The sequence below is a fragment of the Bubalus kerabau genome, chromosome 20, assembly GCF_029407905.1.
Source record: "Bubalus kerabau isolate K-KA32 ecotype Philippines breed swamp buffalo chromosome 20, PCC_UOA_SB_1v2, whole genome shotgun sequence".
NCBI classification, from domain to species: Eukaryota; Metazoa; Chordata; class Mammalia; order Artiodactyla; family Bovidae; genus Bubalus; species Bubalus kerabau.
The window spans coordinates 9,857,705-9,885,224 of NC_073643.1; the positions used below are offsets into that span (position 1 = coordinate 9,857,705).

Genomic DNA, 27,520 nt, shown 5'->3' on the forward strand with positions numbered 1-27,520 from the left:
CTTTTTTTTTGTTCTTCTTCCCATCAGGTATTGCCAAATGCCCATGCCCATGGGCTACAATCCTTATGCGTATGGCCAGTATAATATGCCGTATCCACCAGTGTATCACCAGAGCCCTGGGCAGGCTCCATACCCGGGACCCCAGCAGCCTTCATACCCCTTCCCTCAGCCCCCACAGCAGTCTTACTATCCACAGCAGTAATATGTCAGCTCAGAAGCTCAGCTGGTTCAGTTCAAAGGGAAAGAAATACCAACCCTGCAATAAGTGTACTAAACTCTACGCTCTGGTCACTATAACGTCCTCTACTGCGCTGAATGCAGTGTGTGAGTTCTGTCTGCGGCTAGAAGCCGTGCCCAGCTCCACACTTGATTGTACTTGGGTGATTTGCTGCTGTTGCAGTGTAAACACTAAGTATAATAGAATTTGAAGTAAATTACATTACCGTTCATAAAAGTTGAAAATGAGAAATTAAACCCACCGGTGAAACGTTTGAAATTATTACACTTAAGTATGTGATTGGAACATCAGATGCTTACAACGATGGTTTAAGTACGGATATACAAGAAAACTAAGTTATCTTTCTCTTTTGGTTTATTGATTTGGTTTGATTTTCCTTACACTATTTTGCATAATCAAAACACTGTAAATCTTTTAATTTAAAAATAAATTCCTTAAGAACAGTTGTCATTGTTATGCTTTGTCATTGATTCTCATTGCTGTCTAATTTCTTCCTGGTACTAGTCTCTCATTTTATGTGTACATAAGTTAAACAGGTCCTGTGTTAAGTGCATGATTAATGCAAGTTAATAGTCAGGTTCAATATATCTTACAGGAAAACCAAAAGAATAATAACCATAATTTATCTTTCATATGCTGATTAGTAAATTAATTTTGACACTTATTTTGAAAAATCTTATAATGTGGAAGAAACACAATTGCTACCAAAGATTCTTCAAATATTCAAGTGAATATGTATAATGTTTTATTACTAACTTCTCCAAGAAATCAATACAAATTCGGGTAAAAAGTTTTTTCTTTTTTTCATAATCTGGTTAAAATAAATACATGTCATTAACAGTACTGTCTAATGTAATAGAATTGTTTAAAGAAAATTTACTGTACCCTTCTGTCCTTTTTTTTACCTTACTGTCTTAACTTAGTAACATTTAATGCACAATGTGTATGAATAGATATGATAAGCCCTTTCATTTTTATGCTCCTAAAAGATTGGACTATTTTATAATTCAGGGAGTACACAAAACAATTGTTGGGAGCATATGCCAATTCTGGAATAGGCTGTGTATTTAATACTAGTCTGTGCTGTTCGGATGACTAAGTGCTGTATAAACCTCAGTGAGACTTGCCTGGTGGAATGCACAGACGTGCATTGTGGAATAAGAAAGTGAGAAAGGAATGAGTTGTCTGACATCCCAATGGGGTCTGTTCTATGTGAGGCTCATATCTGAACATACCAGACATCCGAGCAGAGTTCCAATGAATCTGTTTATGCTTATTTTCACAGTTTTAATGCTAACCTTTTCTTGAATTGTTGTTTCATTTAAATGATGCTGTCAGTTGGTCCATTGTTGTTTTCATTTGACAGTTTGGGTTTATATTTTTAAATGTGGGGCTGAAGGTGTGATTGTAAAGGGAGCTAATTGGTTTAAAATATATGTATATTTAAAAAAAATCTTACTTTGTTGTTGTATGTAGAAAACATGAAGGCATGTTACTTCAGTATAAATGACTTTTACATGCAATACTGAAATTGCTTTAAAGTTCAGTAGTTGAAACCTTGGCAAAATAGTTTTTTACATATCACAGCTGACTTCTATTAATATGGAATCATCAGAATATGACATGGACTTGTTTGACTCTTGTGTAAATGGCACTTAAGTTCCTCCTCCTCATCATTCAAGGTACCATCACCAACAGAAGATACTCAGTGAGATTAGGGGAATCCCAAATTGCTAGTTTATAATTCTCACTAATACAGAAAAAAACAAAAAACAAAATTGGCCTGAATATTCTCTTGGGGAAAGAAGGCACTATTAGAAAAGAGTTAAGTGTGTCAGAGGGCCAAAAGAGAAGTTACAAGGCTGTTTAGCTCATTTCCTGTGCTAGGTGGGCTTGTTCTCAGAGCCACAGGAAGATAGTTCAGAAACTTTAGGAAAGGAGCCTCCCTATACCCTCGTGGCAGCCTCCCCAGCCTACCCAACTCCCTCAGCTCTGTTAGCAAACCCAAGGCTCTTCCCTCTTGTCTGTCCCCTCATCCTTTACAGGATGCAGATGCTTTGTTTAGGTCACTTGTGTCCACAGATGACCAAGTTTTCACAGTCCTTCATTGCTCGATGTGTCTTCATGGAGCTGTCTAGTCCACTAAGGTGACACATGGAAAGTTTTTCTTTCGTCTATTTTGTAACCTAACCTAAGAAGGAAGCCCTCACTGGAATTATTTTTGTTGCCAAACTTTTTTATCCTTTGCTTTCTATGTTCCAGAAAATACCCTACAAAGTTATGGGTAATGCTTTTTATTTAAAGGAAGGAGAGTGTCACTCTGGTTCAGGTATGTTGTACCTATGTTTATAGTTAGGCTGTTTGATTTCCTAAAGCACACTATTCCTGTTTAATTTATTTATATTGGGCTTTGGAATGCTATTTTAAAATGGACTGTAATGATCTGAAAAGCTGATCTGAAGTGGGGAAAAAAAACTAACTTATTTCATACTCTTAGTTTGAGACAGATGGCTTGATTTCTGAGTCTGGTGTCAAATAATGGTGTACTCCTGTGCCCCTCCATCTTTATTCTCATTTAAGAATAATAGTCATATGCCATTGCAAGCCACTCAATCTTTGTGGGATCTGTGTACCCAACTTCTTTGCAATTTCTAGTCTCCCTCTCCCCAAATATAAGTAGAGAAAAAGAGTCACTGATTTTCTATGCCAGTCAGCAACCTTTCTAGTCAGATTTAAGAAATGTTTTCCATTAGAGCTTTACAGTTTGGAAAAGTGCATTGTACACAATTTCTAGTTTCATAAACATGGCAAAATGCACGTCGTTAAGTAGGTTTCAGTTCGTTAATGGGGAGCTTTTTTTTTTTTTTTTTAATGATCAGTATGTCTTAGAAGAATCTGGCTACAACCTAGTGCCATCTCTCTTTTTGTGTGTGACACTTCTGCAGTTAGTAGTTGCTTCACAGTACAGAACAGGATACAAAGTAGGAGAAAAACTGCATTTTAGTTACAAGTTTAAAAATAGAATTTAGAACTAAATGGTTGGTTATAAGATTTACATGGAAAGGCAAAGAAGGAAAAATTATATTTTTAAAGAAAAAGAGAATATTCAGGCTTTATTTCTGGTATGAAGTTTATATTTTTTAAAAAAAATCCTATATTATCACGCCAGAGATTTTAGATTCTTTTCTGGTTACAAACATTGCTGGTAGTTGGATTATATTTTTTATTGTATTCATTTCTCTTAGGGGGAAAATTGTAAAGAAAAGGGTCCAGATGAAATGTATCTTAGAAATAAAAGTTGAAAGATTTTTACTTCCTTGTAGTATGAATTCTTATTTAAAATATTTATCCTTCAGCTTTTATATTTCTCTTAATTTCTTCATTGAACAGTGGGTTGGGAAATTAAAAAATAACCCACTTGAACTAACCACATGAGACTTACAAAAAAGACGACAGTGTTTAAGTGTTTTCTTACAGCTGTCAACCTTGTAGATGATCATGGTTTTCAAATGTCCCTTAGGATTGAACCCAGATCTTTCAGATGAGTAATCTCTTCTTCAGGCTTCCCTGGTAGCTCAGCTGATAAAGAATCCTCCTGCAATGTGGGAGACCTGGGTTTGATCCCGGGATTGGGAAGATCCCCTGGAGGAGGGCATGGCAGCCCACTCCAGTATTCTTGCCTGGAGAATCCCCATGGACAGGAACCTGGCGTGCTGCAGTCCATGGGATCGCAAAGAGTCAGACACTACTGAGCGACTAAGCACAGCATAGCACAGTCTCTTCCTCAGGTGTCATTTTGGGGGTTACTTTTTGGAATTGTTTGGCAAGATGACCACGGTCAATTGGTCAGGGAAAAGGGGATGGTGAATGTGTTCATCTTTGAAAACATTTCTGTTTTCTTACTTTCTTCCCGCTTCTTCCCTGTTTCGAGATCAGATGTAGCTGTTTTACTGTGAAGCTCGGAATACGCAGTTTATCAGAGGATGTGTTGATTTTGTATGTCTCTCAACTATGTTGGAGTTGAACAAACTAGCTCCAGGAATGAGTCGAGAATCTGAATCCCTAATACGTTTAAAATCTTTGTTGGTTGGTTTTCACTTACCTGGCTTCTAGGTTGGAGACCACCAAGTTCTCACTGAGGGGCTTGGGAACCTAGATGCATGGGGTGGGAGGACAAATGGGGATCTAACGGACCCTCCCTGGAACTGGGGTTCACCTGCAGCTGAACGACAAGCAGCTCTGCGCTGCGGCTCTTACGACTGCAGGGCGGGTGGGCTTGGCCTGAGCACTGCCTGTGAGCAGGCGTGAACTTGGCTGGAGCCAGTGCCCCAGAGCGCTCCTGGCCCCTGCTAATGAGGGTCTGCATCCACTGACTGATCTTGCCTTTGTAGTTAATCATCCATCTGGGTCACATCCAAGTCGTCTGCCTCAGCACTCTGCCCACAAGGGACCCTGGCTTGTGTCAGCTCTGTGGCTCCTGAAAGCCTTCCTTTTTGCTTAAAAGTTGCTTATGTCCTTTTTAATCAATGACACCAAGTGAAGCAGGGAAATAGGTCAAGTCTATTACCTTTGTGTTTCTTTTTAAGTTTTCCTGTATTTATAACTGTTTTAGTTTCTACACATTTTTAAGCCATGTGATTCATATGTAATGACCATCTTCCATCTTCACTTTTTAATATATTTTACTATTAATACCACTGTTTTTTTCTTTCTGGATGTATTAGTTATGGTGTTTTTTTTTTTTTTTGGTAATCCAAGAGGAAAGTTTACTTTATAATTTGGTTAAAGTTATTAATATAGTTATGTGATCTTCTGACATTTTGTGTGTTTGGAGTAAGTATTTTTTTCTGTTTCCTTTTCCAATCTTTGATTGCTTGGATTATGTTCTCTTTTTTCTAGTAATTTGGAACACTCCTACTATTTTCTTCCCTCCCATCCCCAGCCATATTTTTTTTTTTTAATATATGTTTGTAAGTAGTGTTTGGACTTAGTGTTAATGTAGTAGTATTCTTACATTATGACCTTTGGATTGTTAGCTTGGTTGCTTCTGGTTTTTGATGATGATGAATACAGCTGTTTCGTGCTCAAGTTTGTTTTCCTCCTGGATTTTGGCTCCAGTGGCTTCTGCTCCTAGTAACCTGTGATGCTGTGTCTTCACCTGTGTCTCCAGTTTGGAGAACTTTGTCCCATGATTTCAAATCTCATCTTTTCTTTCTGATGCACTCTTTAGTAACTCACCTTTCTGTCTCTAATCCACTGCTGCTGTGTTCCATCGATGTCACGGTTGCCTCCTGTTATTTCATGTATCAACTTGCTCAGCATCAAGCTATGTGCTTATTGGTTCTAAGGACTGTACTGAGTCTTTAAGAATTCGTTTGTTGCAGAAGAACCCCATGAAATTAGTATTTTTATTCACACTCACTCTACACAGAGAAGTCACCTTGGAGAAGTTGGGCAGCGTGCCTGTGGCGACACGGCTGCCGAGTGGCTGAGCTGGGGCTCTTCCAGCAGCCGCCTGTGACCTGAGCGACTAATGACGGCCTCTTCCTGTGCTGTCAGTGCTGCTAAAAAGAGCTCACGTCTGCTGAGTGCTCGCCACGATCCAGGCCCTCTTCTCAGCAGTTCAGATCCACCAACTTACTCTAGCTGAGCAGTCAATATTGAGGTGGCCACTAATTTCATTACATTTTGCAGGGCAGGAGGAAACGGCACAGAAGGATTGAATTCCTGGGGCTGGCTGGTGATGGAGCCGGGATCTCACTGAGATGAAATGTTAAAGGCAAAAACAAAAAACAAAAACCCAAAAAACCCACCAAAACAATCCACAAAAACGGAAGGGGTCATATAACATTGTATATATGTGCCACATCTTTACCCATTCCTCTGTTGATGGATGTTTAGATTGCTGCCATGTCCTGGTTATTGTAAATAGTGTTGCTATGAACACTGGGGTGCATACATCTTTTTGAATTGTGGTTTTCTCTAAGTACATGCCCGGGACTGGGTTTACTGGGTCATACAGTAGAAACCAGCACAACATTGTAAAGCAACTATATACTTCAATAAGAATTAATTTAAAAAACCCCAAAAAGTTAAAGGCTTTCTAGAGTTTCTCCTGTCCCTTGGAGTCTTTTTATTTTTAAATTTCTTTATTTGACTGCACTGGGTCTTGGTTGCGGCACTCAGGGTCTTCAGTCTTTGTTGCGGGATCTAGTTCCTTGATCAGAGATGGAACCCGGGTCCCCTGCATTGGAGGGGCTCAGAGTCTCAGCCACAGGACCATCAGGGAAGTCTGGCATCTTTGTTTTATAGGGCATTTGCTCTCATTTCTTACATCCATCTATCCATTGACCTATTCATTTTTTTCTCCCCAATAATTAAAAGTTAAATATCAAAAGGCTATTGACTATGTGCTGGGAATACAGCTGTGCTCTCAAGGAATTTATATTCCAGGAAAGAGTGAAATTGAACTGGGAACAACTATAGGTTTAAGTGTGAATTTGTGGGAATTTTCCCATTTCCTTCTTCCTCCTCTCAGTGCCACAAGGTAGCTTAAATGCTTTGCATGTTTCTGAGCCAGGGGTTGTTTGCTGGGTGGGGAGCAGAAGCTGGAGTCTCTGGGGCCAGGAGTTAAAGGAAGCAGCAACATCCCCAAGGGGATAGGTTTTAGGACAGCATTTTTAGAAGGGTCACAGAGGGCCCAGAGGGTATCATGCTGTAGATGAGGCGAAGCTTCCGTATTTGAAGGGACCATGAGGCTGGACAGCATGGAATGGTAACCCAGGACCTGCCACTGCCTTGGGTGTTAGTGTGGGAAGTCAGTAGTGACTGAGACTGAATTTCTCATCACCCTGTGGGATGGGCCTTAGAGTCGGAAATGACTGACTTCAAACAATAGGCATTTCTTCTGTACCTGTCCTGCTCAGCCTCAGTTCATAGCTGCCTACTGCATTTGGGCCATCTCTGGGAAAGCAAAGGATGTTGATGCCACTCATACTTGCAGCCATGGTCTGAGTGTCCAGGTTTGTGAAGTCTAGAACTCTAGGAAAGGCCCTTCTGATAACACTGCATTCATTTGGTTGGATTGGCCAAGGCCCCACTGGAGAACTGGTGAGCAGAAATATCAGGGCTCCTGGAAGCTTCTTGTTCAATCGTGTCTGACTCTTTGAGACCTGCTGGACTGTAGCCCACCAGGTTCTTCTGTCCATGGGGTTCTCCAGGCAAGAATACTGGAGTGGGTTTGCCATTTCCTCCTCCAGGGGATCTTCCCGACCCAGGGATCGAAGCTGCATCTCCTTCTTTGGCAGGCAGATTCTTTACCTCTGAGTCACTGGGTTCGAAGCCTCTATTGGTGTTCAAAAGAGGGACCTATCTGAATGCTTTCACCTGCTGGTCAGATACGGTTGGCAGGATGGAGAGAAGGTAAAGCACCCATGAGACAGTGCTGAGGATGGATTCATGTTTCTCTGCTTGAATCCTAAAGTGGCCTCAGCCCAGTCATGCCATGTAAGGCCCAGGCCAGGGGGTTGCCTCAGCTGTGGGGAAGCCTGTCATGCTATGGTAGAAATGAGCCCACTGGAAGCTGTGTATGTTGAAGGATGAAGCTCCAACTTGGTCCCAGGAGAAGAGTCTGCATCTCCTTGTGGCTCATTCCTGTGAGGCAGCAGGTTGGTGGCTGAGAAACCATAGGCTTGAATGCAATCCAGGGCCCCCAGGGCCGTGCTCTCAGAACAAAGGAGACTCAGTGGGTGAGGCAGACTCCCCATTAACTTCCAGGGGCTGTACCCTTGCAAACACACAGCGGGCTGCTGGAAAGTGCCCACACCCACCGGTCAGGAGAGGTCAGAAGGGCCTCCGCAGAGCGTTCTGGACTTCACAGACAAACCTGGACACTCAGGACAGGTGCTGACAGATGTGAGTCTGTGTGACCCACGCTCGCCCTCACCCCTTCTCCAAGCACTGATGCTGTAAAAGCTGGTACTAGTGAGTGCGGGGAACCAGGCTCTGCCAGAGGCCAACACACGGGGATGTGTTCAGAACCTCGGGAAATGGGATGGAGCCTGCATCCCAAGTGTAAGAGTGACCCTCGGTCCATCCTCATGGGGTGGCCTGGGCACCCTGGGGAGAGACCTGCTTAGGAAGGACAGCGAGGTGAGGCAGGTAAGGGACACCCTGCTTCAGAAAGAGTGTCCTGACCAGTCCACTGCATGCTGTGGGGGAGACCTGGGACATTAAACAGGTTTTCAGCCATAGACAGAGCTTGCAGTTGGTGAGATGGCCGAGGAGGGCTTGGAATGGTCAGGAATCCAGGAGGAGCCGTCAGAGCGGAGGCAATGGGACAACACTGCTGGTTCTTCCCACTGTGTTCATCCGAGATTTCGGCTCAGATCTTTACGATCATTGCTCTTAACTCTTTGTCAGGTAGATTGCCTGTCTCCATCTCACTTAGTTCTTCTGGGGTTTTATCCCGTGCCTTTGTCAGGAACATACTTCTCTGTGGTGTCTTGCTTCACGTCTTGTGTTTGTGGTCTCTGTTCTGCAGGACGCAGGACTGGAGCTCCTCTGGCTCTGGTGACTACCCCGGAGTGGATGGGCGTGGTCTGGGGCTCCTGCAGACTTCCCGGTGGGCGGGGCTGGTTTCATCCCTCTGGTGGGCTGGGCCAGGACGTCAGATATGTTTGTTTAGAGAGAGCTGCGGGGTCAGGACGACTTTAGGCAGCCTGTCTGCTGATGGATGGAGCTGCGTTCCCGTCCTGTTGGTTGTTGGGCCTGAAGGGTCCCGCACCGGGGCCTAAGTAAGGGCTGTGGGTGCCCGCCAGGTCTCAGCGCCCAAACGGCGGTCTGTGGAGAGCTCACGCTGAGGAGCCTTCCCCGTGGCTCGACCACCAGTGTCTGCTTGTGCCTTCTCAGGACACCCTCAAAGACCCGAGGTAGGTGCGGCGCAGGCTCCTGTGGAGTCACTGCTTTGGCCCTGAGTCCCAGCTCCCAAGACGCCCCGTATGCCCTCCAAGTGTGGAGTCTCTGGCGACTTCCCTGGCCGTCCAGTGATCAGGGCTTCTTGCTCCCACCGTAGGGGTTGTGGGTTCAATCCCTTGGTTGCCCTGGTCGTCGGGGAACTAAAATCTCACAAGCCAGGCAGTGTGGCAACAAACAAACAAAAAACCTCCATAAAAGCAAAACCAAGAAAACCCCACAAAAACCAATGAAGTCTTTCAACCTGCTTCCCCTAGCCCTGTGTGGCACTCAAGCCGCACTGGCCTTCAAAGTCAGGTGCTCTCGGGGTTCCTCCTCCCAATGCCAGACCCCCGGGTCCCTGGAGCGTGACACGGGGCCCAGAACTCTCACTCCTGTGGGAGAACCTCAGCGACAGAATTCTGTTCCAGTTTGCAGGTCACACATCCCGTGGGTGTGGGATTTGATTGTATTGTGGAAGCACCCTTTCTACTGTCTCATTGTGGTTTTGCCTTTGGAGTTAGGGAACTTTTTTGGTAGGTTCCAGTCTTTTTTTGTCTGTGGTTGTTCAGCAGTTAGTTGTCACTTGGGGGTTGGGGGTTTTCCTGACAGGAGATGAGCTCAAGTCTTGCCATCAGCCATTTTATCTCCTCCACCCCTTTCCCGCTGTGTCTAGATGGCCAAGGAAGACCCCTCTTCACCTGTGTGTGTCTGTGTGTGTGTGTGTAGCAGGGAGGCAGTGGTGGGGCCGGTTGGGCAGTGAAGTGTTTATTTATTCATTTTTTGGTGGCATGCAGGATCTTAGTTCTCCCACCGGGGATCGAACCCATGACCTCTGCAATGAAAGCCCGGATTCTTTTTTTTCAGATGTTCTTTATTTCCTTCTGAATTATATTATTCCTCACTATTCTTTTCTTTTCTTTTTGATTTGGGCTGCGCTGAGTCTTCATTGCTGCACTCAGGCTTTCTCTAGTTGCAGCGAGAGGGGACAAGTGTTGTGCAGACTTCTCACGGTGGTGGCTTCTCTTATTGCAGAGCACTGGCTCTAGGCACTCTGGATCACTCGGTGCGGCTTGCAGGCTCTAGAGCAGGGGCTCAGCAGTTGTGGCTCATGGAAAGCCCAGATTCTTAACCGCTAGACCACCAGAGAAGTCCCAGCAGTCAAGTGTTTAGACAAAGGTCATGTGTGGGGAGTCCAGGGGTGTGAAAGGGTGGCAGCGAGAGAGCCCCGCTGGCAACAGAGGTCCCAAGAGGGTTTGGGTAAGAGAGGTGCAGCCATGTGAGGTTTGGGGAGCCCAGCAGGGAGAAGGGATGCATCTGGACGTGCTGTGGAACTGCTTGGTAGATGAGAGGCTTGTGGAAAGTGGGTTGGACACTCTGGACTAGGGGTCCTTTGTTGTCATGCTCTTGGGTCGTTCTCCACGATTGGTTGGGGGAGTCCTTGGCTAACCCGTGGGTCCTGCTCACAGCTGCCCTTCCCAGAGGACAGGCTTCCCCTTCAACTTTTCATTCCAAGTTGGGGTGCTTGACTAACCCCTGGGTTCATTCACTGGGGTCTCCTGGGGTCAGGGGCCTTCTCACAGTGGCTGTTGATTTCACCCCGAAAGTCCCCAATTTACAAACCACCGGCAGCACTGAGCGGAGGTTGAAGGCTGGTTGGTAGAAGCAGCCTGACCTGGGCTGGGTCCTGTGTGATTCTGGGCGGGACCCTGGGCTGTAAGCCTCTGCTTCCCTGATGGCAGGAAAGGAGCAGCGTCCCCAACACCTGCTCGGGTAGGTGCTGCTGGCTGTTGTAATGGTTTCGAGCACAAACTCTCCATCACTTGGGGAGAATTTGGTGAAAGTGTTGGCACTTCTATGGCTTCAGGCTTATTTCTAGTTGGCTGTAATTCACTTCCATTTCTGGCATGTTTAGCCAGGATGCAACAGGAAGCTGGTGTCTTGCTTTTCAGAGTAGTGTTGTTTCACTGGCCATTTTGTCCAGATTCCTCAGTTCTCACACCCTGGAGCTAACACTAGCATTTCTCCCTGAAATACTACAAAACTGGTAAACTCCATGCCTCCTGAGGGTAAACTACTCCATGAATAAATTAAGGTAGATAAACTAGTTGGGCCCCATAACCCCAAAGGGTCCTCAAGGGGATGGAATTCAGGAAATCGAATCTACTAGAATGAGAAAAATTTGGAGCTTTGTATTTACTAAGCTGTCACTGAAATATGGCTTCCCAGGTGGCTCTATAGTAAAGAACCCACCTGCCCATGCAGGAGATGCAAGAGATGGGGTTCGATCCCAGGGTCGGCAAGATCCCCTGGAGAAGGGAATGGCAACCCACTCCAGTATTCTTGCTTGGAGAACCCTGTGGACAGCAGAGCCTGGCGGCTACAGTCCATAAGATAGCAAAGAGTTGGACACGCCTGACTGACTGAGCATGCACACAACTGAAATACAGAATTTCCTTCAATTATAAATGACAAAAAAAGGTCAAATCCTGACCAGTGTGGTGTTACTGGTACCTGTGATATATCTCTTCTCGAAATCCTAGGTATTTGTATATCATATTACAGTTGCCACTGATTTTTCAAAATGTCATTTATACTCATCACTACTTTGCCCTTATAATAAATAGACCTGCCATGAGGTCTTGTTATTTACTGTCAAAAAAGCACATATAATATTAGTATAGACCCCACTTGTTTATAATAATTGGAAAATAAATCTAAATATAATTGGTTCCCTTTGTAATTCTATACATTTTGCTTTATGAATTTAGGAAGAGGTCCATAGGCTTTACCTGACTGCCCATTTGGTTCACAGCAGCACAAGAAAATGTATTAACCTCTAGAGACTGGAAAGCTTTCTGGGTAAGAGCGGCAATTTCCACTTAGACCACAGGAGGGAACTATTTCCCAACAAATGCTTTAAAAGATCACAGCAGGGATTTTTCTCATTCCTCTTTTAACTCTTGTTCTAAAATTGGTTCCAGTTTTTTTCGTAACTGTTAACAATGTAATTGAGGCCCCGTGATGAGGCTCTGAAGCTGATATCCGGCCATGAGCTGAGGCATCTAGGCGTTGTGAGTCTAGGAAGATGTGATAAGAAAAACCGAGTCTCCTACAGATGAGAACTTGTTTAGTGCCCACAGCTTGTTTGCTGTCTCTCCCTATTCCCAACCCTGAAAACAAAACAAAACAAAACACACAACCAAATTTATGAAGCAGAGAGTATACTTGTCTTGTTGTTCTGGTAGGAACAGACCCTCCGTTAGGACAGAAGCAAAGCTGAAGGGTTTTCATTAAGTCAGCGGCTGTCGGAAGTGGCTGCACTTGTGTGTGTCGGGGGAGGGCAGAGGCGGGAGATGGAGTAGGAGGGAGGGACTTTATTATTTATTTCTTTTAAACTTTTTTATTTTATCCTGGAGTAGAGCTGATTAACAATGGTGTGATAGCTTCAGGTGCACAGCAGAGCAACTCAGCCACACATAAACGTATATCCATTTTCCCCCAGACCCTGGGAGGGTCTTTATACAACCAGAACTTTATAGGCACAGAGAGACTGTGATTCTATAACAAATCCCAGGACCCAGCCAGGCCTACAACTTGGTGACACGGTGGTTGCCCCAGGGCTGATTTTAATGGGAACAATCTTACACTACGTCCTTTGACCACACACATCAGCACATAGGTCACTGGATGTATTTAAGGGCTCAGAATGGAGGTCTGAGAGTGTCTCATTGCAAAGCGCAGCAGCCACTTTTACAAATGAGCCTGGGTCAGAGGAACAGCTATGCGAACCCTCACTTGCCCCCACACAGAAGTAGGGTGGGACCGGAGGAAAATGATGTGGTGGGCGGGGTCCCTACCACAGAGGCTGGTTCTGGGCTCCAGCCACCTGCCACAGTGACTCTAAAATTAACGTGTTTGCTCTCTCTCCCTGCTCTTCTGACCTTTAAGGATTGTTGGCTGTTATTACATTTTTAAATTATGAAATATTGCTGTTCTGTGCAAAGTTGCTTCAGTCGTGTCTGACTCCTTGCAACCCCGCATGGACTGTAGCCCACCAGGCTGCTCTGTCCATGGACTTCTCCGGGCGAGAATACTGGAGTGGGTGGCCTTTCCCTTCTGCAGGGGATCTTCCCAACCCAAGGATCGAACCCAGGTCTCCCACATTGCAGGCGGATTCTTTACTGTCTGAGCCACCAGGGAAGCCCTATAAAATATTAGCTTTATTTAATATCACAATATTGAGTAATCTCTAGGAATATGGGTACTCCGTCCCTTTTGGTTCAGTATCAGCACGATTGAAAAAAGTTTTTTTGGAGTATAGTTGATTTACAATGCTGTTAGTTTCAGGTGTACAGCAAAGTGAATTAGTTATACATATACACATAACCACTCTTAAGAGTCTTTTTCCATAAATGTAATTACAGAGTATTAAGTGGAATGCTATACAGTAGGTCCTTATTAATTACCTGTTTTATTTATAGCAGTGTGTATATGTCAATCCCAATCTCTCAATTTATCCCTCACCCTCCTTTCCTCCCTGGTAACCATAAGACTGTTTTCTGTAACTGTTTCTGTTTCATAAATGAGCTCATTTGTACCATTTATGAGGTTCTGCATATGTGATACCATATGCTATTTGGCTTTCTCTGACTTCACTCAGTGTGACAATCTCTAGATTCATCCATGTCATTGCAAATGGCATCATTATTATTTTTTTGTAGCTGAGAAATATTCTATTGTCTGTACATACCACACCTTCTTTATCCTTTCCTCTGTCTGTGGACATTTAGGTTGCTTCCATGTCCTGGTTCTTGTAAATAACGCTGCAGTGAACACTGGGGTGCATGTGTCTTTTTGAATTATGGTTTTCTCTGGGTATCAGTTCAGTTCAGTCGCTCAGTTGTGTCTGACTCTTTGCAACCCCATGAACCACAGCACGCCAGGCCTCCCTGTCCATCACTAACTCCCGGAGTCTACCCAAACCCGTGTCCATTGAGTCGGTGAAGCCATCCAACCATCTCATCCTCTGTCACCCCCTTCTCCTCCTGCCCTCAATTTTTCCCAGCATCAGAGTCTTTTCCAATGAGTCAACTCTTCACATGAGGTGGCCAAAGTGTTGGAGTTTCAGCTTTAGCATCAGTCCTTCCAAAGAACACCCAGGACTGATCTCCTTCAGAATGGACTGGTTGGATCTCCTGGCAGTCCAAGGAACTCTCAAGAGTCTTCTCCAACACCACAGTTCAAAAGCATCAATTCTTTGGCACTCAGCTTTCTTTATAGTCCAACTCTCACATCCATACATGACTAATGGAAAAACCATAGCCTTAACTAGATGGACCTTTGTTGACAAAGTAATGTCTCTGCTTTTCAATATGCTATGTAGGTTGGTCATAACTTTCCTTCCAAGGAGTAAGCATCTTTTAATTTCATGGCTGCAATCACCATCTGCAGTGATTTTGGGGCCCAGAAAAATAAAGTCAACCACTGTTTCCCCATCTATTTGCCGTGAAGAGATGGGACTGGATTCCATGATCTTAGTTTTCTGAACGCTGAGCTTTAAGCCAACTTTTTCACTCTCCTCTTTCACTTTCATCAAGAGGCTCTTTAGTTCTTCTTCACTTTCTTCCATAAGGGTGGTGTCATCTGCATATCTGAGGTTATTGATATTTTTCCTGGCAATCTTGATTCCAGCTTGTGCTTCTTCCAGCCCAGCGTTTCTCATGATGTACTCTGCATATAAGTTAAATAAGCAGGGTGACAATATACAGCCTTGACATACTCCTTTTCCTATTTGGAACCAGTCTGTTGTTCCATGTCCTGGATCCATTTGGCTGTTACTTTGATTACGAGCACTGCTGTTTCTTTCAGTCATTCCTTCCTTCAGGCGTGCATGGGGTGTCTTCATCTACTGTAGCTGGCCTTTCAGGCTCCAGCCTGGATGCTGAAGCCACAGCAGAGACCCAAGGGCTGTGGCTTCTAGTTTCTTACAGAACTCTGCACACTGGGTCCAGGTGACCACTCTGGACATGGTTCTTTCAGATGTATTGCCGCATGCCAGTCAGATAGGTTGTAGATTTGCTCCGAGACTCAGTTTCCTCTTGTATAAAATGAGAAAGGTATTATACCTACCTCAGGAGATTCTTGTGAGAATGAAGAAAACCAAGGGTGTACATGGCTAGCATCATGCCTGGCTATTATCACTAAGGACCATAGCTTTGTCCTCGAGTGTGTGGTGTACTTGGGGTGAGCAAATGGCCCAGAGTATGAACGGCTGCAGCTTCAGCTGGGCTTTCTGGCCCAGGTACTCCAGTAACCCAGGGAACTTAACCAGTGCCCTTCACTAACGTGCCCTGTATTTATTTTGTGGGATAACAGTGTGACACGGTGGTCATGGGCCCTGGGTGGGTATGACACTTACTAGCGGTAGGACTTGAGGCAAATCACTTGGCCTCTGTGATTCAGCTCCCCCAGATGAAAAATAGGTCCAGTAACACTTCCTGCATGAAGTGATTATGAGCTGACACGTGAAAAACTCTTAGAATGGTCTCTGGTATGCAGTGAGTACTCAGAATTATGAGCTATTATGATTATTACTGTTATTGTCCTAGGCGATTTGCTAAATATTCTCTGATGACAAATATAAAGGTTTGCGTGGATCCATTGGGTGGTCTTGACCAGTAGTCAGCTCTGTGGACTCTGTCTCCTTGCAGGTTGACCTGAGAGCTGCCACCCTCTCCCAACTTCCCCTGTCCTTGGGATGTACCTTCCGCCCATGGCCCCACAGGGGAGCCAGTTTCAAGGACACAGCCTTGAGAGAGAGTAAGGTATGAGGATCATCTGGACGGTATATGTGACCGAAGCCAGTTAAGGCCTCTGTTTAAACTTGGAAGATTCTGGCAGGTGGGTGGGGAGATGCCCTCGACTGTGGTGCCCCAGACCAGCCTCATGTGTAAGTTCCCTGGCTTGTCACACCTGCCTCCTCCCCACCTGGAGTGGCTGCCTCTTTCCTTGGTCTTTGTCTGCCCTCTGTGTATAGGGTTAGTTTTTGAAGCAGGGAGACAGGCCTGGGACCCTTTGCTGCAGTGTTTGCACCTGGTCGGGCTTCCCAGGTGGCGCCAGTGGTAACGAATCTGCCTACAAATGCAGGAGACGTGGGTTTGGTCCCTGGGTCAGGAAGATCACCTCGAGGAGGAAATGGCAGCCCACTGCAGTATTCTTGCCTGAGATAGCCCATGGACAGAGCGCCTGGAGGGCTACAGCGCACGGGGTTGGAAAGAGTCGACAGGACTGAGCGCACTTGCACATTTGTACCTGGCCACACCTCTCCTCCAGCATCAAAATACAAAGAAACTATATGGGGCTAAAAATAACTGTGTTGCACATGCAGTTAGGGCAAATTCTGGATGAAAGATACAAAGAGACTGAAAAACCCAACCGCCTCTTTGGAAGAGCCTGGAGCAAAAGCAGGTACTGTGCATGCCCCCTGCACACACCACCTAAAGGGTAAGCAAACCATCTAAGCACCCCTCTTTTCTGACCCCTACCCTCACGCCATGTAAGGAATGAGCTCACCTCCCCCCGCCACCCCGCCGCCCCACCAAGGGAGTGAGAGAGCAAGGGACTGCTGTTTGTTCTTGCCCCACCTCTTCTGCAGCAGGAGCCCCAGTAGAAGAACCTCGCCTGAACTTCTTATCTGGCCTCCGATCAATTTCTATTGATTGAGGAAGGCCAGGAACCCTGGCTGGTAACACTAGCACATGCTCATGGGGATGGGAGGGTGATGCTGGTCCGGTGGGTGGTGATGGGTGTGAGTTGAGTGATGGAGGTCTAGGCAGGGAATGGTGATGAGTGGCTGGTGATGATGGTGGGGCGACGGGTTGGCAGTGATGGTGCCTAGGCTCCAGGAGGGCTGCGTGGTGGGGTAGGAGGGCTGACCCTTCCCTCTGACTCCCTGGAGGCCCTCCACGCTGTGCGATAAAACAGGACCAAGTTCAGGAACCAGGTGTGTCCCCGATTCCAGTGCAGATCAGGTGCAGAGAAACCACACGACACCGGGCAGTTCCCACTCAGGAGCCCGGGTGCTCCCCCCGCCACCATCAGTCCTGGCCGGGCTGGCATTCTGAGCAGCAAGGCGAGTGTGGTTTGAGGGCTAAGACTTGTTTCACTCACTTTTGGACATGCCTACATTGAGAGTCTCACCTCATATTCAGTTTTTTTTTCCTCTGAGAAATCACAGGGACTTTAAAGATATTGTATGAATGTTTCTTATAACATCCCTTTGATGTTAAGGTCAGGTAAGAGAACCCTACTTTCCAGGTGACAAAATTGAGGTGATTCTGCAGGTCACATGTTTCTTAAACTATTGAGAGGCGGCATCTGGTTTACAACCCTTTCCTGTGGCTGCAGAATTAATTTTCGTTGGAAAAAAAAGAGAAAGGGGCCATTTTGTTCTATTTCAACCTCCCCTCAACTATGGCAAAAGAGACGACAAGAAAAAGTCTCTTCTCTTCCAGCGAGTCCTGCTGGGCCCCTTCTCTCCTGTGTGTGTCTGTGACCCTGTTTCTTTTCTGATGAGAGCGAGGTGCTGGGCTGTGGGGTCTGATATTGTACGAGGGAGTGGGGAAATGGGAGCAGAGAAGACATTTTCTTTTTTTAAAAAAATTTTATTGAGGTGTAGTCAATTTATAAGGTTGTGTTAATTTCAGGCATACAGCAAGATGATTCAGTTATACGTATATAGTCATATCCTTTTTCATACCCGTTTCCATTGTAGGTTATTATGAGATCTTGAGTAGAGTTCTCTGTGTTATACAGTAGGTCTTTGTTGATTATCTATTTTATATATATTAGTGTGTATCTGTTAATCCTAACCTCCTAATTTATCTCTCTTTCACCCTTGGTAACCAGAGTCCATTCTCTATGTCTGTGAGTCTCTTTCTATTTTGTATATAAGCTCGTTTGTATCACCCTTTTAAGATCCCACATATATGCGATGTCATATGATATTTGTCTTTCTGTCTGACTTAAGAAGTTTTCATTTTTAAATTTTGGTGAGTGAGTGGTGTTTGTACTACCCTTGTCATCTAGGGAACCATTTCAGAGAGGGGAAAAAACCCCCACCTAAGCTGTCTTTGAAAAAAATATTTGCTCCACATTCCATAAGGCTGAGCAAAATCACATTTTCCTTGTGAAAGCAGTTTCAGTTTCGTGCAGAGAACCTTGGAAGATGGACTGTGGCCGCCTTTCCTGGCAGTGTCCTGTCGAGCCAGGGCCAGGAGAAGTGAAGCTGGCCTGCACGTCCATGTGTTTAAACTGGAAAAGAAATAGAAAGGGGCACTTCAGCAAATGCTGCTCTCCACAAGCCTGCTTCGTGGCACTGCTACTGTGCGTGTTAAACCTCAGCCCTAGGCTGCCAGCAGCCCCTCTGACGCCTCTTTGCAGACACTTTATGGATGTGATTTAATCCTCAGGACTCTGCCTTTCTTTCCTCTGCTGAAGGAGCTTGGTGCTCTCAACTCATTAACTTGTGCTCCTGTTATTTGCCTGCCGTTGCAGTCCTCTTCTTGCAATAACGTGGCGTCTTGTTGTCAGGGGAGGTTCCAGCCACAGAGGCGGCCTCGACGGGCCATCAGCAGTGATGGCAACGTTGCAAATTTAAGAAGAGCGCACATGGCAAAAATGAAAAGCAGCAGGGCAAGTGCTGATGAAGAAAGACTTTCTAATATTCCCGTCCTGTGGTTCCATGTGATGTGTGCACCGGGAAGGGGGAAGAGTTAGGAACATTTTGGTGCTTAGGGTTGAGATTCTTAGAGGCCTAGCCATGCTGCTTTGTGATGCGGGGTCTTTTAAAAGAATATTTATTAAAAAAAATTTTTGGCCATGTGTGGCACTTGGTGTGGGGTGTTACTTCCCCCACCAGGGATTGAACCTGGGTCACTGCATTGAAAGTGCCAAGTGCTAACCTCTGGGCTGCCAGGGAACTCCCAGTGGTGGTTGGTCTAGGGGCATTTGTTTCAAAGACACCCAAGGGACCTGTTCAGTGCAGAGGAAGACGTGGACCTCATCACGAGGGAATGAGCAGGCCTTTTAGGAGAGAGGTAGCAAGACGGCGGAACCAAGGAGAAATGTTACAGCAGAATGTTCCAGATAGTAGGTGTCCATGGGAGGGGAGATTAGCTCTGCTGGATTGGAGCAGATCAAAGAGGAAGAGATTGTCACCAACCACTTGGCAAGGGCCCAAGGAATGCACATGGAGTTGGACTTGGGTTCGTAAGCTGCTACGTGAAGAGAAAACACGCACCCCAGGGAACCGTGCAGTGCTGGGTAAGAATGGCTCGGAGAGGCATCACAGTGGCTTTGGGCTTGTGTTTGGCAATTTGAGTACGAGGAATTGGGGTCTATTCTGGGATAGTGTTGTTAGAAGGAGGAGCAGTTTGATGACTGGGCGTCTTAATACCTTTCGTCTAGGAGATGGGAGGAATGGAGTAGGGAATAGAGATGTTCTTGAAAAAGAAGCCATGGCAGCTCTCTTCAACCCCAAGAGGGGAGATGTGGTCCTTTTCCTGGTTGCACAGTCTCTGTTTCTCTCTCTATTCAGGTATGATATCCATGTGGTATCATTGTCAGGCTTCTCAGCTGGTGTTGATATTCTATGAAATTGTTTATCAAGGGGACGTCACAACCTAGCTGGAAGCAGCTGGGCCAGTGACTAGCTGAAAGTTCCCAGGGCTGCTTTTATTTTTCTCAAAATACTGGCTCTGGGCCCTGAAGTTTTCCAGGTCAAAAAGGGAAGCCATCTCCTACAGGGAGAGGGTGGGACTGGATGAGAGGGCAGTGGGGAGTATCACAAGAGGCTGAGGACTCTGTGGATGGCCTGGGAACCACACAGGAGATGTGTGTGGGAAACAGGGGGAGAAAGGCCCCAAGTCTAAGCCGGCCAGGTGGGAAGGGCTTTGGGCAAGCTATGGAGCTATAGCTACACCTACAGAGCTCAGCTGTAGCCCAGCTACAGAGCTTCGACTTCTCTTTTGGCCATCTTCATCAGAGTGGTCAAGTCAGAGTGGCTGGTGGACAGGTGTTCATGACTTAGGACGACCTTCATTCTTTCTGCATGTGGTTCTTTCCTTCACACCCTGTACAGCCATCAAAGCCCAGAAGGAACACTACCCAAAGCAGGGATATCCTTCGAGGAGTCCAGGCATGCTCTCTTGCAGTAACTCTTGGGCTACTATAGGCACTGAGCCAAAAGGCTTCTCCCTGCACATTTGGTCTCCTCCCCTGCTTCCCCAAGGGGAGCCTGAGGCCACACATGGCAGCATACTGGCTTGAGATTCCACAGCGAATCCTGAAAGGGTGATTGACCTCACATCTCCTGCTGCCTTGTCTCTGCTCTTTCAGAGTGTGCCTGAGTTGATGCTTATTCACCAGAGTAAATATTGGGGCTCCACCTGGCTGGGTCACTGCAGAGACACTCTTCCCCCCACTATACACAAAGATAAAATGCAGCAGCCAGAGGTAATTGAGAAGGAATTCCATTGTGACAGGACCCTGCTGGCGACCTTTCAGGGGCTGTGATTCCTAAGCTCTAACAACACTTCCAAAGGCCTTTTCTTCTCACATGATCTCTGTGCCAACATCTACCTGGCTCCCTTATCGCAGTCTGGGGCTGGGTCTTCTCCTGCTCCTTCCTTCTTCCCATCTACTTCTTTCTGAAATGGACTGGCCTAGCCTTTCTGTCCAAAGCCCCCATCCCATCCTCCTTTTTCTCAACACTCGTCCCACCTTTATATCAACCAGATTGTGTCTGGTTACATGTTGCAGAACCTCACTACAGTGGCTAAAACAAGTACCAGGTTTCTTCTTCTCCCTCCAGAAAAGTCCATTGCAAGGTGTTCTGCAGCTGGAGCAGCAGCTCCTTCTGCTTTTCTGCTCTGCCATTGAGGCCGTGTAGCTTTCTTCATTCTCACAGATGGATGTTGCACCTTCGGGCATCGTATTTCTATTCCAGGCCAGAAGAGGGAAATGGCCGAAGGTAGAAGACATATGCCTGATGAATGATTTCTTTATTAATTTTTTTTTTATTGAAGTATAGTTGCTTACAGTGTTGCATTAGTTTCTGTGATTCAGATACACACACACACACACATAGAGAGAGAGCTTCCCAGGTGGCTCAGTAAAGAATATGCCTGCCAACATAGGATATGTAGGAGACCTGGGTTCAAGCCCTGGGTTGGGAAGATGTCTTGGAGGAGGAAATGGCAACCCACTCCAATATTCTTGCCTGGAGAATCACATGGATGGAGGAGCCTGGGGGGGGTTACAGTCCATAGGGTTGCAGAGTTGGATATGACTGAGCAACTAAACATGCTTATATATAAATATAAATACATAAACATATAAGTATAAGTATATATACATGTAAAAATAAGTATATATATATATATACACATACTCTTCCACTATGGTTTATTACAGGCTATTGAATAAAGTTCCCTGTGCTATACAATAGAACTTTGTTGTCTATGTATTTTATATATAGTAGTTTGTGGGAAAAGGCAATGGCACCCCACGCCAGTACTCTTGCCTGGAAAATCCCATGGACAGAGGAGCCTGGTGGGCTGCAGTCCATGGGGTCGTGAACAGTTGGACACGACTGAGCGACTTCACTTTTACTTTTCACTTTCATGCGTTGGAGAAGGAAATGGCAAGCCACTCCAGTGTTCTTGCCTGGAGAATCCCAGGGATGGGGGAGCCTGGTGGGCTGCCGTCTATGGGGTCGTGCAGATTTGAACACAACTGAAGCAACTTAGCAGCAGCAGTAGCAGCAGCAACTTCCTTCCTTCTTTGGTAACCATAAGTTTTTTTTCTACCTCAGTGAATCTGTTTCTGCTTTGTTCTCAGGTGGCGCTAGTGGTAAAGAACCCACTGCCAGAGCAGGAGACATAAGAGATGTGGGTTCGATCCCTGGGTTCGATCCCTGGGTTGGAAAGATCCCCCTGGAGGAGGACACAGCAACCCACTCCAGTATTCTTACCTGGAGAATCCCATGGACAGAGGAGCCTGGTGGGCTACATAGTGTTGCAAAAAGTTAGACTCAACCTTTGCAAAGAGTCCATAGTGTTGCAAAGAGTCTATAGTGTTGCAAAGAGTCAGACTCAACTGAATTGACTTAGCTCCTGGCATTGTATTTTAGATTCCACCTGCTGCTGCTGCTGCTGCTGCTAAGTCACTTCAGTCGTGTCCGACTCTGTGCGACCCCATAGACGGCAGCCCACCAGGCTCTCCCGTCCCTGGGATTCTCCAGGCAAGAATACTAGAGTGGGTACCTGGAAGTATTATTATATGAAATTTGTCTTTCTCTGACTTCTGCACTTAGTATGATCACCTCTAGGTCCATCCATGTCGATGCAGATGGCATTATTTTGTTCTTTTTGATAGCTGAGTAATATTCCATTGTATATATGTACTACATCTTCTTTATTTCTTAAAATAAAGCATATAGGAACTCAAAGAATCATTGATCCACATTTTAAAATTCAGACTTTGCGTCTGCAAAATTATTTGATGTCCTTTTAATTCTTGTTTGTTCAATCAAGCTCCTGTGCACTCAGCTAAAACGATGTAGAGGAGGACTTTAAAATAGTGATGAAGCCCTTATCCTCAAAAAGCTCACTACAGTTACAAAGGTATGACACAAAACTTCACACAGAACTTCTGTATTTCTTTATATCAGGAAAACAATTACTTTCCCAGAAGCCCTACGCATTAGATTGCCACTTGCCTCTCATTAGCCAGAAATGGTTACATGGCCATCAGTAGTAGCAAGGGATCCTGGGGAGGTAAGTTGTCACCTTCCAACCCTGAGAAGAAAAATCAGGGTCATGTTAATAAAGACAGAAAGAATAGATATTGTATACGAATTTGGCAATGTCTGGTATACACATCCTCTAGAGTTTGTATCACAAGAATTTGGGCATCTAGTTTGGCAGAAACAGGGCTCTTGTCCATGTTGGGTTGGGGGAGGGAAGCTGATGGAGCAAAGTTAACCCACATGTGAATTAGTATTTACTTAAACAAGCATGATTCATTCTAGAACACATTGATTTGTTCTTATTTTGTAACATCTTAATCTTTTAAAAAATCACTTAATTTTTTTATTTTTTAAAGAGAGCTTGGGAATAGGCTATTTAATTAATTATTTGATTATAGCCATGCCCTGTGGCATGTGGGATCTTATGTCCCCACCAAGGACTGAACCTGCACCCCCTGCTTTGGAAGCAGGAAGTCTTAACCACTGGACTGCTAGGGAAGTCCCTTTAGAAATAACTTAGGAATCTAAATAGACATTTAGGATATGTTACCTATAAGAAATGAAATATTTCTTCTTAATGCATTCTACTCAACATCAGGGCTTTGCTCTGAGATAATTCAATTCCAAGAAGACAAGTTGCCAAATGTATTCTACTTAGAGTTGCTTTTCTCTTATTATGCACTAAAATAAAATAGTTACAGAGAACAAAAACACCAAGCTCTTGGTACTATAATATCAATTCTCTTTTTTGTCATTGTGCACATAGGCATTTGATGTTACTACAGTGGGTGCATACCAGTCAGTAGCGATCTGTTCTTTTCCACTTAACATTATCTTATTAACATGGCTTTATGGAGTGACAGTTCATATGATTATTTTTAGTGACAATGTAATATTCTGATATGCTAGAGCTCCTTTAGCTATTCCCCTTTGATCAGATGTTAATATTTAACAACTGATACCTCATTAATATCATTTAGTCAGGAGAGACCAGGCTATAGAAACAGCCTATGTACTTAAGACCCCTGCTGGGCCTGGCATTCGCCCTTGGTTGCTGGTTTGTAGAGTAGCCAGGGGTCTCTTTGCTGCTGGTGGGGGATTTGGTATGAATATTTAGTAACTGATATAGAAGGATGGCAGCAATTCAATGCTGTGCTTGGTCGCTCAGTCATGTCCGACTCTTTGCGATCGCATGGACTGTAGCCTGCCAGGTTCCACTGTTTATGGGGATTCTCCAGGCAAGAATGCTGGAGTAGGTTACCATGCTGCCATTCCCTCCTCTGGAGGGATCCCCCAACCCAGGGATCGAACCCAGGTCTCCTGCATTGCAGGAGGATTCTTTACCGTCTGAGCCACCAGGGAAGCCCAACAATTCAATAACCAGTTGTAAATAGGCTTTTTTTTTGGCTATACTAGGTCTTCGTTGCAGTCTACTTCTCTTGTTGTGGGGAGAGGGCTTCTCTTGTTGCCGTGCTTGGGCCCTAGAGTGCACAGTCTCAGACTGTGGCTCTCAGTCTCTCTAGTTGCGGTGCATGAGATTAGCTGCCCCATGGCAGGTGGGATCTTAGTTCCCTGACCAGGGATAGTGGTAAAGAATCTGCCTTGCAATGCAGGGGACCAGAGAAGCCCCCTGTAAATTAGCTTTAAGTGCATAGTAAGCGATTCCAAAGCATAGTGACTTAAAAAAATACATCCCAACACATTAAGCTCATGATTCTGTGGTTCTGCAATTTGCGCTGGGCTTTGAGCAGTTCTGCTGGTCCTGACTAGGGTCAGTCATGTGCCTGTGGTTTGCTGCTGCTCAGTTAGACTGTCTGCCTCTGGGTGTTGCAGATCCCCTTGGGTGATAGAGGTGACCTGACCGTATGTATTTCATCTTCCAGAAGGCTAGATGGAACTTTGCACATGGCTGGGTGAGCATTCCATAAAAAAGGAGCAAAAAAACACCCAAGGACTCCTGTGGCCCAGGCTTGGAATGGGAACAATGTCAATTCTACCACACTTAATTGGCCAAAGCAATTCCCAAGGTCAGCCTCAAGGACAAAGAAATACTCTCCACCTCTGGAAGGAAGATGCTGCACAATCATCACACTGAAAAGAGGTATGGATACAGGGAGGAGCATACTTGGGCCATTTTTGCAAAAACCAACAGGCTGTTGTGTAGCAGAATGGCAGACTAAGTGTCACTCTGTTAGAAATGAAGCATTTATAGTATGTATTATTCTGGACATTACATATATTACTGCTGTGAATATATTATATTCTTCCTGATGATTTTGGCATTCTTGACATTAGAAGAATGCTTATAAAGGGGATCAGGGTTGGAAGACCTTCACTCATTCTGAATCATTCATTCGGCATCTCTGTGCACAAGGTCGGTGGGGGGGCGGAAGCATTGGGCATATTTGTCTGGAGCCCAGCAGGGAAGATACACGGCGGAGGACAACCCAGCATGGACTGTGGTTTCTGCTCTGGCAGTGATATGTGTGGAGGGGTCTTGGCCCTGGGGGAGGGATGTGGGTGGAGCATGTCTGTGTGTGTGTCTGTGTAAGGCAAGGCATCCCAGGGGTAGGTAATGACTGACTTTATTTTATTTCTTTTTATTTGTGACTGACTGATTAATTGGCCGAGTCGTGAGCCTTGCGGGATCTCAGTTCCCTGACCAGGGATCGAACCTGTGCCCCCTGTAGTGACGGCGTGGAGTCCTCACCGCAGAACCACCAAGGAGTTCCCCGTAATGACTGGCTTTAGATTTGAAAAATGAGTCAGCCAGATGAGGAATGTGGTGAAGAGTGAATTCCAGTACGCACAAGGCGTTTCTTTCACCCAGATAATCAGTGAGGGCACTCTGGGGCAAGGAGTGAGCCAGAGGGGGGTTGCACTGAAAAGCCGGGCCAGGTCCCAAGTGCCTTCAGCCTGCCTTTGACCTTTGTCTTGGAGGCAGTGCAGGGCCGCTGGTGACTGCATGTTTTATTGTGAGGGTTCTCAGGACTGGAGCTGAAGAAGTGACTGACCAGCGCAAGCTATTTGATTCCCTGCGGTTGGGAGCTAGCTCTTGTTCTAGAAGCAAAGGAAGAATCACTTTTTTTTTCTTTTGCTTTTTTTTGTGGCCACGCCTTGAGGCATGAAGGATCTTAGTTACCCCACCAGGGAGTGAACCCATGTCTGCTGCAGTTCTGCAGTGGAAACATGGAGTTCTAACCACTAGACCACCAGGGAATTCCCTAGACTCAACTTTTCTTCTCTGAACACACCTTGGTTCTCTGAGAAATCACACCAGAAGAAATAAACATGGCCTCATTCTCACATCTTCCATCAAGATAAGATAGATGAAACAGCAATTTAAGTATTAAAAAAATAAGGTCATAAAGCATTAGTAGAAAATATGAAAATGGTTTTAATCTCAAAGTGGCCAAGACTTGCCCAGAAGTCATAAGAAAAGAGATGGATATATTTAACTACATAAAGCAAAAATAGAAATAAAAAACACCTGCATTGCAAAAAAACACCATATGCAAAGTAAAAAAAAAAAAAAATACCAGCAGATTAGGAAAAAATATTTGCAATGTGGCAGCCCTGCTATCTGGTAATTTAGTTTTTCCTCCCTGGGTCACGAAGATCCCTGGAGTAGGAAATGGCAACCCACTCCAGTATTCTTGCCTGGAGAATCTCATGGACAGAGGAGCCTGGTGTGCTACATGGGGTCGGACACGACTGAGCGACTAACATGTAACATTATTTTGTTGCAATAATTTTTTTCTTACTGTTTCAAAATATCATCTTTATCGTATGTTAAATGTTTATTTATTTGTAAATCTTTTGGGGAGGGGGCTTTAAATTCTGTTCCTTTAATCTGTCTGTCTATCCTTTCACGTGCCAGTACCATATTAACTTAGTCACTGTAGTATTGTGTGTGTGTGTGTGTGTGTGTGTGTGTGCATGTGCTCAGTCATGTCCAGCTCTTTGTGGCTCCATGGACTATATAGCCCTCCATGCTCCTTTGTCCATTTGGAATTTTCCAGGTTAGAATATTGGAATGGATTGCTATTTCCTACTCCAGGGGATCTTTCTGACCCAGGGATCGAACCCAGGTTTCTTACAGCTCCTGCATTGGCGGGCGGATTCCTTACCACTAGCACCACCTGGGAAGCCCCATAGTATTATAGTGTATCTTAATATCTGGCAGTCTCTCACATTACTTTTATTTTTTATTGAAGTAGAGTTGATCTACAGTGTTGTGTTAATTTTAGGTGTACAGTGCAGTGATTCAGTTAAACATATATACATATAAGTGTATGTGTGTGTATGTGTGTTTCTTATAGGTTACTACAAAATATTGAATATGGTTCCCTGTGCTATACAGTAAGTCCTTGTTGGTTATTTGTTTTATATATAGCAGTGAGTATTTCAGTTCACTTCAGTTCAGTTGCTCAGTCGTGTCTGACTCTTTGTGATCCCATGAATCGCAGCACGCCAGGCCTGGTGGTTGTCCATCACCAACTCCCGGAGTTCACTCA

General features: G+C 45.2%; 1 protein-coding gene and 1 long non-coding RNA gene across 8 annotated transcripts in view; both read left to right on the forward strand.

Moving 5' to 3' along the window:
• PDCD6IP (programmed cell death 6 interacting protein) overlaps positions 1-684 on the forward strand; it is a 69,372-nt gene extending 68,688 nt beyond the window's left edge. For both annotated transcript variants that reach the window (XM_055558202.1, XM_055558203.1), the window contains exon 18: positions 28-684. In XM_055558202.1, coding sequence (XP_055414177.1) covers positions 28-202 — 175 coding nt within the window. In that variant the 3' untranslated portion in view covers positions 203-684. The remainder of the gene's footprint in view (positions 1-27) is intronic.
• Positions 685-16,365: 15,681 nt separating this feature from the next.
• The window catches only part of LOC129635545 (uncharacterized), a 37,671-nt gene continuing 26,516 nt past the window's right edge, over positions 16,366-27,520 (forward strand). For 5 of the 6 annotated variants that reach the window (XR_008706361.1, XR_008706358.1, XR_008706359.1 and 2 more), the window contains exons 1-2: positions 16,366-16,660; positions 24,887-25,104. This is a non-coding gene — a long non-coding RNA (uncharacterized LOC129635545). Of the gene's footprint in view, positions 16,661-24,886; positions 25,105-25,634; positions 26,514-27,520 lie in introns of those variants that run through there. The other variant, XR_008706360.1, reaches the window with a different exon arrangement.